Here is a 13400-nt window from a genome sequence, read left to right as displayed (position 1 = left end):
TCTGCCAAGGGCTGGATTTGTTGCCGTTTCTTTAGGGATCTTCTGTGATGTAACGTCTGGACCATCTACTTGGATTTCATGTTCTCATGGGTCTGGAGATGTTTTCCAAACATCACTCAGGTGTAACGGAGTATATCTACTACATGGCCTGTAGCGGTTAAAACTTTTGCCATGGTTTCTGCCTTAAGGTTACCTGTTTTTGGGTTAACTAGATTTTGGGGGGTTTTACGGTTGAGGTGAAACCTCTGACTGGGTATGATTGCTGAAAAACCTTCACGCCCATCAAGTGCACAAGTGGCGTAGGAAAATAAGGTGAATATACATTACATCTGGTGTATACTGCTTAAACAGAGGACCAGGGCCGGCGCCAGAACATATACATTGAGGGGGCGTCAGAAAATTTCGGGGGGGCGAACATAAGTTGTTGAGCGGGGAGGGGGGTGCGTGTAACGATTGTCGAGCAGCCGAGGGGAAACCATGTAGCGATTGTTGTAAAATAAATGGGTCTTATTTTTTACATTGAGGGGGCGGGACACCTTGCCTGAGGGGGCGACGCCCCCATTCGCCCCCCCGTGGCGCCGGCCCTGCAGAGGACAGACTACAAGATACGCAAGAACACTATTCTAATGTAGGGTGCTAATTTATTGAAGGATCATTAATCTGACATGACACAATTTAAGAATAAGGTGTTTGTGGAAAAAGACTCTAATGTAAAGACCATTTTCACATTTTAAGACAAGCATTTCAAATTCATATTTTCATGCTTTGACCTTTCTGTTAGCACAGGCTAACACAAAAAGTAAATAACATTTACATGTATATACAACATTTACACTTTTTTTTACAGAATTTATACGACACTTTGTACATCTCGTGAAATCTTTTTTTAGCAACGTGTTACAAATAAGCACTGACTATTTGGTTTCCAAAATATTGCACAAATATTTCAGGATGCCCTTTGTAGAACTGTCCGAGCAGGCGTCTCTTTTCTTTTACCGAGAGTCTGGAGTTCTCTTGAATTGTCCTGAGTAAAGTCCACAGCTCCTCTTTTGTGGTTTTCTGGACAGTCTCCATATAAGCGCTTCCGGTGAGGCGTCTGCAGTAAGTAGTGCCTGTACAAAAGAAATCTGCCGTTACTTCTCTCCCTCGAGGACACGGCCTCACCCCCATCCTACCTCACACTCTATACGATATCTCGGTCATGATAATAGGAAGACAGTATGCACATGTCTGGCAAAAAAAACTCCTTCAAAGTCAAAACACTGTCACCATAAAAGGTCTGTTGGAATGTCTTTCTCTTGTCTAACGCATACAAAGTTAAGGGACAAAGAAAAGCAAGAGATCTGGCAACAATTCAAGCTTGAATATTAACTTTTAATTCACATATCAATCAATCCAAGATCAGGATTATTTTCTGTATCTCGAGGTCACAGACCTGGACTCAGAATATACGATACCATAATGCTGACTCATGTTTTTGCACATCGCTTAACATTTTCATCAACTGCCTGAAAATACTTTTCACAGACTGGAGCATGCAGCAGAGAGAGCATTAGCAAGACCCAGATATAGCACACATGCCTGTGCTAACATTATGACACTGAATTTATGTCATGTTTATGTATTTTATTGGTTTTAACATTGTTTTTGAAACTCTTAGTGGAATAATGCAACTGTAGCAACTTTTTAAAAAGTTGCTCAGTTCATGGTTAACTACTATCTTCCAAACTACAACTACTACTAATGGAGAGGTTAGCTTGATTAGCCAACCTGTTCACTGGTGCAGCTCTACCAAGGAAACATTGGAAAGACTGTACCTACCGACCATGACGTCTGGATCTTTCCCCTTGATAATGCTGGCCAGTTTGTCTCCAACAAGTTTGTGCAATGATACAGGGATCTAGAGAAAACACACAAGTGTTAAGTCATAAACAGGAAATTACCTAAATAAATGATAAATAAATAAATAAATGATGTAAACGAGTTTTTGTCTTCTGCTCACCCCACTGTCCCAAAGTCCACAGTATGGTTTTGTGTACCTGTATTTTCAAATGCCCCAAAACAGTGTGCAAAACCACATTTACACACTTTTAATCTAATAATATATCAAAGTGGTAGGCTATTAATCTAAGTACCCCATAGTTCATAGTGTTTGTGACATTTTAGTTACATAGTTCCAGTGCAGTCCCCTATGTGCAAAAATGCAGAAGAAAAATGTTGCATATGTAGATAAATCTTATATTTTACACTATTTTGGCAGGACCATATAGAAATTCATTGTGAAGTACTTTCTTTTTCTGCTTCTTATTCAACAATATGTATGGCATGGTTGACATTTAGTGTTTTGTGTGTAATAAAGTAACTGGCCTCAGCAAGCCAGCAGTAGGAGCCCATGTAATAATTTACAAGACTAGTTGTCCTAGAGAGTGAAATACTTGTTTATCTACTTGCAATCTTTACTAAATCTGGAAATGTCTTAAATGTGCACCTAAGCAAGACTGAAAACCTCAAGCAGGAGTCTGAGACCAAGTTGCTGGATAGTACTGGGCAGAGGTGGGACCAAGTCAGTGTTTTGCAAGTCTCAAGTAAGTCCAAGTCTTTATCCTCAAGTCCCGAGTCAAGTCTCAAGCAAAAACAGTAAAGTTAAGTCAAGTCTCGAGTCAAGACAGGCAACCGTCAAGTCAAGTCCCAAGTCTGAAACTTGGAATTTCAAGTCCTTTCGAGTCTTTTTTTTTACAGGCACCAACGCTTTACGAATGCTACGCTGATGCGTTTCTTTACTCGTTTTGTTGGTGTCCGCCAGCCAAAAGATGACAGATCATTTACATTTTATCTTCTCTTAATTATATAAATGTACTTAAACAAGAATGTTTCGTTACATCATTTTACACGAAAATAGCGAGCTTCATCGTAAGCAAGATGCTGTCATTACGAATGGTTATTCTAAACATTTGGATAAAATGTTTAAATATAGACTAAATAAAAGGTTAGGGTTATTTTTTCATTGTTTTCTGTTATTGTGGGGTCACGGTGTACTATTGTTACCTGGAGATTCAGTGGGGTCACATATTCTGATGGCTTCCGTCAGAATTGGTGACCCCAGTTAAAAAGGCTCACCTGTACATCCCATTCATGATTTCTGTGTTGGCTGCAATGGTGAGGGGATGGTAAATCTTGTTTAAGTACATTTTGTAATTAAGAGATGATAAAATGTAAATATAAACATCTGTCATATTTTGGCTCGTGGACACCAACAAAACGAGTAAAGAAAGTGCATCAGCGTAGTTTACGTAGCATTCGTAAAGCGTTTGTGCCTCTGAACAGAAACTGTGAAATAGCGCCCCCTGTGGTCACAAAACTCGACGGTCACAGAATCTGGTGTAACACCGGTCTGCGTCAGAAGGACGGAAATGAAATGAATGGGGCGCACTTTATAAATATTAATATGCGTTTTAAAATTTAGATTTGGGGTAAAAAAAATCAAGTCTTTGCACGTAAACAGGTTCAAGTCCAATTCGAGTCCCAAGTTATTGGTGTAAAAGTCCAAGTCAAGTCTAAGTCTCTGAATATTTTTTCAAGTCAAGTCAAAAGTCTTAATATTAATGACTCGAGTCTGACTCGAGTCCAAGTCATGTGACTCGAGTCCCCACCTCTGGTACTGGGTATTGCCAATGGGAACCTAAGCCCGCTGCTAGCAGTCTCGGTAATCTCCATTCAGTATACACTGGTCTTCAGGGGCATTGTGCTACTCACCTTGAAGAGGTCCAAGTGATGGTCTATCATGAACAGCAGCAGAAGATCCACTTTCCCCTTGGCCAGTTTGGCACTGTACACTATAGCGCTGGAGAAGGATCTCTTCACCGCCATCCTGTTCTCCACCTGCCGAACAAAAACCAGCCGCCAGACAGCAAACACGTAAGCACGATTATCACCGAAGATGACGCCTGCATTTACATAACTGCTCCCGTTGCGTTTGTTAAATATGGCCATGAGCAGCTAAAATGGCATGGGGGGGGGGGGGGGGGGGGTGGTTTGGGGATTTTAAAACTGCCCTGTCTGCTTACAATGATCCTGGTGTAATTTCCATCCTGACGCTTAGCCACTTTTCCTTTTTTAAGTTCACAAATAGAAGCCATTATGCTGATGCTAGCTGAGAGAGAGCTGAGGCCGAATATTCTTGTTGACAAGGACATTTTTCCTTTCCTAGAAGTGTTGCTTAGCAGTAGGTGTAGCTGGCAGTCTCAAAGACAACCATGCCTCAGTATAAATTCAAACTGAGATTGGTCATCACATACAGGACATCAGTATACTGCAAAAAGACCCCATGTAATCCTTCTTATAAATCGTAGTCAGCCTTTTTAACTGCACTGACTAATTCTCCAGTGACTAATGGTTTGGGAAATGTGACCCAGTTATATCACTGTACAAACACACCTTATTACATTATACAGGATTAAGAACACACTGGATCAAAACTAATCCAGAAAACGGGCTTTGGGAAGATCTGCTGGAACCCGGTAGGGATTAAAGCAGACCATGCTCTCTTTCTTACCTCTTTGTGTAGTTTGAGCTCACGTGGGCGGGACGCGAGAGCCATGAAGCGCAGAAGTCTGCGTAGCTCCTCTCTGCTCCGCGAGTCCTGAAGCTTGAGACACAGCTGCAGGGCCTCCAAGGCCTGGCTCTGCTTCCCGTTAACTACACACAAACACACGCACGCACAGAAAAGGCGCAGGAGCACCGCTTAGAGCACAAACAGACCGGGCCTCTGTTGTCTTAGCATTAATGGCTTTGTTCACACGGTGAGGGTGACGAAACACAAAAGCACTGCCACAAGGTCCAGAGCCTCATTTAACAGCTCTTGTCCAACCACATGGACGAATGAGATGAACTCTGACTACATAATAGCTTTAGCTCCATTAATGTTACCAAAAGAACCACAACACAATAACCTCATTGAAACAAACCTTTTTACATTTCAAAGCACAGAATGGAGTTTTTTCTATGGTCTCAAATCTGATGCAGACTATGATTTAGACCTCCGTCCTCTGTCTTACCAAGCAGCTCCGAGATGCCAGTGTGGATATCGAAGACATGGTTGCTGAGCAGAGGCGGGTGCTCCGTCTTGCCGTAGTGCTGGACGAGGACGTCGTACAGGAGCTGCTTGTACTGAGACGTGTCCTCTGCACACCGGGCCAACCTCCGGCTCACCTCCACCACCATCTGATCAGGCAGGAACTCCAGACAGTCCACAGCTGCTGACAGCCAATCATCAGCCCTGAGAGAGAGAGAGAGAGAGAGAGAGAGAGAGAGAGAGAGAGAGAGAGAGAGAGAGAGAGAGAGAGAGAGAGAGAGAGAGAGAGAGAGAGAGAGAGAGAGAGAGAAAGATAGAGCAATGAAGACAACAAAGGGGACAGAAACATGCAAGCATCAGTAGAGAAGCAGACAGAGAGGAACAAAGAAATATTTGGTCATGCTCTCGAGATCTCGACATGCGAGCCATGTGGTAGGAAGCACAAACCCATGGGCTAAGGACTTCAAACGGACTTGGGTTATATAATGAACAGACTCCATTTGTCTGGGCACAATATCTCAGTGCTGCACTGAGTGATGTGTTTTATATTCTACATTTTCCTGATGACTCCATTAAACATGCCAGAATTCTAGATTTATTGGTTTGTTATGAGAGAGGTAGACAAATTCAGTTAGTAAGACTAAGTAGAAGATATCACACTGGCACAAACTACAATTCCCAATTTTCACTGGACATTATCGTGTCCAGAAATATCCACAAATATTACTAACCTTGCAGTTTTTCATCATTTTGAATACTTTTATGTTTAAAGATGGAGAAAATATGTCAAAGTATAAGGCCACATACTGAGCTTCACTGAATGCTTTGAGGATCTCCCGGTCTACATAGTTGCTGGTGTAGAGGAGGTCTGGGTCACTGTCCATCCCATGGAGAGGAGGGCGTGGGCTTTCTTTGCCTTCTAGAAGGCTCTCCAGCAAGGGCAGCTCAATCAGCTGCAGCAGTCTCAGCGTTGTCTGCTGCTGCCAGATCTCGTCCACCACTGAGAGCAGGAACAGACACGTTATAGATTGGTGCATCTATCTGGACCTTGTCCCTCGCACTCCAAAATGTTTGCTTTGATTGGTCAGTTTGACTTACACTCCTGTGATAGGCCCAGATTAATCAGCTGGGGTGTGATGGATGTATTTGAATTTAGGTTCCCTAAAACGTCCTCCAGGGATTTATCCGTTTTCACTGGTGAGATGTTTGGATATTCCTGTTCTTCTTCCCTGAGTTGAAGCAAAATCAGACTAGAGATGAATCATAATGTTACACAGGTGGAAGTGGGACATCTCTGGGACTAGACCTTTGTAGATGATTACCCCATTATTACGTGCTCAGTCAATTATTTCAAAATCCAGAGGGCAAAAACTGCCATGCAAAACAATACAGAACAGCCTGTGCTTAGAAAAGAGTTAATTATATACAGCACTGTTTTATGCAACTATCTGCAGAAAACAACTGATTCACTAGTCACACGCCATTATTTGCAATAGGTGAAGAAACCTCACTTTAAAGCTTTAAAACATATGTAAAAATTTAAAAGCAGGAGCACCTTCCATTTTCTAATTCATGGCATTTATATTCTGATTCAAAGTTGTAATGTCATTAAACAGTAAAAACCGCTAGAGCTAGCAATCTGAACTATTGGCTTTGTACATGATATAAGACTCATTTGTTGTTCAGACAATAAAAAACAATGGCATGTTGATAGCATGTTACCTAGCAGGTCTTTATGCTATGAACAAAATCTTGTATTGCAATTCAATCGTTTCATTGCAATGTATTAAAAACAGTGAATGTTTGATGTGAAATCTTGTTAAGCCTGGTGTGGTTAGATCTTGGTATGCATTACTTCAATCAAACTTATTAACGTTCTGTGTGTGACTCATCAAAACACCCACAGGACAGTGAACAGGAATAACTGTAACATGTTAGAAAGCTAATTTGCATTTTGCAGCCTTGTACGATATCATTACTGCAGTGTCCCCTATCTATCCTGAACGATAAACAGGTTTAATGCATGGTGCCCATCCTGCCTCTGTATGGGGCTATGCAGACAGAAAAGTACTGTTACAGATGAAAGCAGGTACCTTTTAGAAGGTTTACTAGTCCAAGGTGAGCTGCACCCACTTTCCGTCATGTCTTTGGTAGGACTCGGCACATTGAGGAACCTGTACAAGCTGCAGCTGCTGTCTTCAAATTTGGCCTGCCTCTTCTCTTTCCCGAAGACCTTCGTGTCCACCCCTTCAAACACCCGCGAGTCCATGAGCGCCTGGCAGAGACGCACAGCTTTGGTGCGGGGCACGTCCTCATCGCCGCAGAACTTGCTCTGGATGATATGGGCCAACACCACGTCCACTGCCTCAGAGCCCAGGAAGCAGTCAGGGTAGGACTTGAGGTTGTGCCGTCGCCTCTTGACCTCCACCTGCGACTGGAGGTTGGTGATGATGCTACTCCAGATGAACGTGGCCCGGAACGGCTTCCCGGCCATCCCGTTATCTGGTGTGGGGAGGTGCAGGAGGAAAAGCAACAGTTTAGTGAGGACCGGGGGCTGAGATCAGCGCGAGTGTTATATCTGGAGAAAGGGCCAGCATTATTTCATCAGCAACACTCCCCTTCCTTCTCTAAACACGTATGTAAGTAATAGCTCTAATAACGAGAAGAATGAGGGGTCGTGGAGAGAAAGCCTCCTGAAGGTCCTCCTGGAAATGAAGCAGGTTTTTTTTAAACCTATGTCAAAGGGACCATGACAAAACTAGCATGTGAAATTTCCCAGGTTTTTCACCCATGAATGAGGTCCTCGAATACAGCGAGCCTCAAAGAGATTTTAGGTTCCAATATAAAGTCCACCTATGGCCAAAAGAAATATCATGGAAGTTGTGCAAATCACACCAGAGAGGCTCGAAACCGCCAGCCCTGGATTAGCAAAGGTCTGTCCAGCATCTCAAAGATCTCTCACACTGATCTTTAACAAGAGAACTAGGAACCCCAGAATCACACACCATGACTGCTGTGAACACATGCAGATTTAATTATCTCGCACCCACCTCCCTCACCACGCCTACTCAACACTGGAAGATTCTTGTTTGAATGAACAATACTTGGCTTAAAGATAAAGGATTTTCTTCAGTTCTAAATGCTGAAAAGATAAGTCAGCTGTATCGGCATCTTAGACAGTAACACACATAGAACTAATAAGCCTCTTGGGTCTGAAAGTATGAAAATGTTAAGAAAATTTGTCAGTCAACTAAAATCTGATGCTTCAGATCCTTCAGTCTGATTAAAGTGTTCATCGCTGATTGGAGGGATAAATAGTGGTTTCCGTATATTCTTTATTCTTCAGTAGTGTCATTCACTGTCACAGTTTGCATACCACTGGACAGCTGACCAGTTTGTCCAGAGTCAAATGAATGTAGTAATTTAGGGCGTGTGATACATAAATCAACTCAAGGTCTGTTCATAAACAAATACAAGTGCACGTCCTTATATTCTATATTATATTCAGAATCTCATATCTAAAGACTCCAAAACGATCATTTGTTGACAGTGATGGATGATAAATGTAATTTGCAGACTTGCTACACGTTGTTATAGGTGTAGATGTTATATGTAGCTTTAAGGACGAACTCTGGTTGATCCCTGGTGGCTATTCAATCATGAACCGTGTGTGCCCAACATTCAAACAAATAACCACAGAGGGGATTTGGGGAAGGCACTTGTTCCCTCGATGAGAGATAGTCAGACTGGAAAATAAAATGCTTTTGAGTAATTAAACCGCAGCATCAAGAGCATGACAGTAGCAAATTATGTCACGCATAAATTTCAGAAAAGAGTCTCAAGTAGAGACAAGTTTAACCGATTTAGCCGTAGGCGAACGCTAAAGTGGAATGAGATTTGAATTTACACCGACGCTTGCAGAAGTTTGACTCGACGATGTAGGGTAATGTCTATGAAACATTTATAGAAAAGTTACAATATTAATACAACGAGAATAGTGAGTTAAATAGAGAGTTAATAGAGAGTTAAATAACATGTACAAGCCACAGTAAGGTCTTACAACCCGCACAGGTCTTACAGCTACAGAAAACCCCCGTTAACAGTTACATGCAATACTCTATGTGTCATATCGTGAAACATAATTATTTAAGATGCAATACCTGGAGGTTTGTGCATGGCAAAATCCCTTATAACCGCAATGTGGTTTAGTCGTAGGAAACTGGACTTCCAGCCTTTGATCAGCGCATCTCTCTCTAACGCAGATCGTCGTGAAGTGCCGCCCCAAGCGTGTAGCTGCCCTAGTCGCTCCACGTCAGGGAGGTAGGGGCTCCTCTCGTCACACTCTCTCACTCTCCCCCCCTCACTGACAGTGGTTTTTTATTAGCATAACAATGAAGCACTTAATTGAGAAGTCGTCGAAACTTTTTTTGTCTGCTTTAATTCTCTAATATGACTTAAATGATAGTGACTCACACTAAACGCTCAGTATCATTGTTGTTGACAGTGATGGGCATTCATTTGAAATATAAACGCCTGGTTTACCTGATCATTTTTTACTTTTGGCTAGTTTGATACAAATATACCCCACCAATGCTTCTTTTATTTAACTATGAAGATAATGAAGACTCTTTTCAACATATGAGTTAGGTTGGGTTGTGTGAACTCTCTCTCTCTCTCTCTCTCTCTCTCTCAGCACGAGGACAAAGCTGAGACGTCCCAAACATTACATGACAAGGTGAAGTCAGTAAAGTATAAAAGTTGTTTCCTCTACATTTTTTAAGACTACAGGCAAAGCACAAATTGTCATATTGTGCCTCATGTTAATTTATGTCAATAGTTTCCCTTTGTACATCAAATTACTGTATAAGCTGCAAGATTTTAACTGAGGGGCATGTATGATGAGCCCGGTGGTCTGTGTACTCATGACCACGGACGTAATTTGGGGGGGACATGTCCCCCCCACTTTTTCAAAAGCCGGTTGTGGTCCCCCCCAGTTTTTACGGTTAAAACCAAATATTTAAATAGCGACGAATCCATGTCCCCCCCACTTTTGAAATCAAAATTACGTCCATGCTCATGACTGAAGTGTTTAGAGGTGACACTACATCTGGAATGAAGGTAACAGGAAGGTCATCAAAAAATCATTACTAAACTCACTTAAGTACAAAACACCATAACACATGAACACAGATATTTTTAAACAACAACATTAAAACAACAGAGGCTCCCTCTGTGAACACATCCTTGAACGCCAAAGAGCGGCAGAGATATAGCATGTCATCAGCATGGAAGTATCTGTGTTTTACAGTGAAGTCGAAACCGGTCAGACTGGCGGGGGACGGGAGGATCTTGGACCTTACCACCTCTTTCTCAACAAGCTGCTTTCTAGCACATTTCAAGGAGAGAGGACCCAGAAGCTGAATTTGCATTTCAATGCCAGTCCTCAGGGGGCCAATTCATCAGGACAGTGAGGAGCTAAGTCATAACCCTTTTCACAGCTCAGTCCATGGAGAACCACTGAGCAGTTTATGCAAGCAGTTTGAGGTAGTGAATAATCAAAAATGTGAATGTAGGTAAATTTAGTACATTGATTTTTGAGTCAGAAAAATTGTGCTTGTAAAATAATGAATTAGAAATTCATTCACTTCATTATTGATAATAATGACTGTAAATCACAAGACGGTAAATAAATCTATTCAAATGTGTATTCAGGAATATGTTCCCATATTCAGGAGAGTTCACATAGAGTTCACATTTTATCATTACTTCTTGATTTCATAGTTTCAGAATACGTCACCACATCTTAAATCACTTGTTTCATGTTTACTAAGTTAGGCTCTATATTGCATCTCGAAAGCTGTGGTACCCTGAACTGTACATGCTGAAGTGACCAGACTTACCTTTGTATCCTGATCAGATCAGCAGGTGACGGGTAGTATGTTGTTCTCCCTTAAAATATAGTGCATAGTAAAGAAAAACAAACAATAGGCTATATACTAAAAAAAGTTCCATGTTCCACTGGACAGTCTGCACTCATAACCAAAACTGGTTCTACAGGTCTCAGTTTTTCTTGAAGGAATGAGAGCCGTGGCATTGTTGTGTAAAACAACTCGCACCTTAATTTAGCAAACAACTGCTGAACTATCCGGTTGAATGACCACCATCTTAGCCTCAGAATCAACCCCCTAACAGTTCAGTCTTCTCGGTGAAGCTGTTAATAACGTTAAAGCCACTGTTTTTTTTTTGTTTCTAGTCTTATCAGAAGTTAAAATGCCATGCTCACTTCCTTTAACCTGTCCTCTAAACTCTCCTCCTACAGATGATTATCGGCTCGGTTAGTAGGAAGTCTTCCAGCAGACCTGTATAGGATGTGATACTGCGTCAAATGAGGGCCAGGAGCAGAGTGGCCATAACTAATGGAGATACACTGATCTGAGAACAGAATAAATCTAATTGTAATAGGCCAAAGGTCCAAGACCTGCTCAGATTAACTTTAAATTATTTTTTAAGTAAATGTCTTTGCCAAGAAGAGCTACGACAGCTTCAAAACATGGACTGTATAGGAAGGCAGGTTATCTGTCCTATACACATACTGTGAGAAAATTGCTCACTTGTACTGCGCCAGGCTGTCACATGACCTGAAGACGTCTAGTGAGACGTTTTTGACTAATTTCACCTTTGCAGGATTCTTCTGCCCTGTCCAGTAGCTGAGAACATGAGAACAGTACTGTCCTGGCAAACAAAATTCCACCCTGAGCGAAATCAGAACACAATGTTAACTAGCCTCAAAGGACCCTCTCAACCTTGGCCCTACAGACGACCATGCTCTTATCAATATTCATATATTACTCAGCTGTGGGGCAGACGTCGGTGGTTGAACAAATATCCATTTCTTCCAGCACCATGCATTGTGGAATCCCGAACACCCCTCACCACGCCGGACTGGACAGTGGCCTTCTTCACAACTGGCAGTGGCTGGACATTGCTCCTTTTGTTTCTGTGCTGCAGAACATTTCTGGTTTGTGGCCGTGCGGCCTGAAACAATCATATTTTATTCGACAGGCTGCCGATTCTGTCTTCTAGGACAGGACGTTGTCTCAGCCAGCCAGCCGGCTGAAGAGATTTTCCATGGACAGTCGTGGGATGATTATTTTGGAAAATACCAGTGACGGACAGAGAATGTTGTGAATTGCCTGGGAAACTCTTGCTATATTCTAAAGGCCATATCACAAGGACTTTATAACACAAGGTCTCAATGCTGTTCGTCATCTATATGCTAGTGTAGCACATACAGTGGCGGCACATTGTGAACCCTGGGGGCTACATACACCCTTCAGTGCAGCAATTCCCCTGCTTTAGTTCAGGAGAGGCTTCACATTATTACCCGATGAACTGGGTTACACGTGTTAGAGCAGATCAAGGAGACACAACTCAATCTCTGATCTCATTTCTGGTAAGGCTTCATTAAAAACAGAACAAAACAAAGAAGAGGTACGTCTGATTTGCTAGCTTCCTTCAACACATTTGCAGCACAAACAGGGAGTTGAAATACACTGATTTAGTCTACAGCTGTGCACGTGGATAGGTTTACCATTAACTAGCCCCTCCCTATGGAGGCACCATGAAAATGAAAGTGCAAGGTGACCCATGCTGAGCCATTCACACCTGTTCCTTAGTTGCTAAGCACCCGTAAGTAGACGGTACAGGAAGTGGAATTGAAGCACAGATAAGGCAAAAAAACTACAGAAACATAGCATGAAGTGGCACTTCCTGTGTTCCTCTCAAGTGGTTTTGGATATCATCTTTTCTAGTTTAATATGGCAGACCTTCTCAGAAGGACAACAGGTTTGAAATATATGGTGTTCCATGAAAATAGATCTTCATCATATCATGTTCATGAATATCTGGAAGAACAGCCTGAAATGTAATGCTTTCAACTTGCATCCATTTTTAGTGTGATAATTTCAATGCATAAACAAATCTTTAGAATATGTGATTTTAAAATAATTATTTGACTATAAAGCTCCAGTCATAAATGAAATAGAAGTATAATTATAATGGTATTAATATGGTTGTTTTTGTTCATTATTTATCAATAGCTTATATTTTTATTTTTTGCACTTACGTCAAGAATAATTTGGGGTGTTTCACCATCTGATAATAGAGAATATTTAAGTATACAGAAGGACAGAAATACAACAAAAGGCTTTATTAAAGCACCCACAAGCGTGTGCGCCCTGAGGGAGATTGCATTGTATGACTTACATAAATATTTGCATGTGCAGGTCTGATGTTACCCTGAACTAGACACGGCTTGACTTCTGCAGCT

The 13400-nt window shown here is 41.8% G+C and overlaps 1 protein-coding gene and 1 long non-coding RNA gene across 3 annotated transcripts; one reads left to right on the top strand and one right to left on the bottom strand.

The window, feature by feature from the left end:
* Positions 1 to 618: 618 nt before the first annotated feature.
* Positions 619 to 11505, bottom strand: depdc7a (DEP domain containing 7, paralog a). Of its 2 annotated transcripts, none has more exons than XM_076990742.1 (9): positions 10972 to 11505; positions 7165 to 7573; positions 6170 to 6300; positions 5879 to 6071; positions 5055 to 5275; positions 4553 to 4695; positions 3754 to 3879; positions 1822 to 1900; positions 619 to 1112 (listed from the first exon to the last, which is right to left on the bottom strand). In XM_076990742.1, exons 2-9 carry the CDS (start codon positions 7563 to 7565, stop codon positions 898 to 900), a joined length of 1509 nt encoding a protein of 502 aa, XP_076846857.1. In that variant the 5' UTR covers positions 7566 to 7573; positions 10972 to 11505; the 3' UTR covers positions 619 to 897. The 2 variants fall into 2 exon arrangements, with proteins under 2 accessions (XP_076846857.1, XP_076846853.1); XM_076990738.1 differs by lacking the exon at positions 10972 to 11505 and adding an exon at positions 9232 to 9388.
* Positions 9283 to 10978, top strand: LOC143491589 (uncharacterized). Its single transcript, XR_013125246.1, has 3 exons — positions 9283 to 9391; positions 9765 to 9806; positions 10380 to 10978. It is a non-coding gene; the product is annotated as an uncharacterized LOC143491589 (long non-coding RNA).
* Positions 11506 to 13400: the final 1895 nt, after the last annotated feature.

Source organism: Brachyhypopomus gauderio, chromosome 2, assembly GCF_052324685.1.
Source record: "Brachyhypopomus gauderio isolate BG-103 chromosome 2, BGAUD_0.2, whole genome shotgun sequence".
Lineage (NCBI taxonomy): Eukaryota > Metazoa > Chordata > Actinopteri > Gymnotiformes > Hypopomidae > Brachyhypopomus > Brachyhypopomus gauderio.
This window is presented reverse-complemented; position numbering and strand designations above follow the sequence as displayed.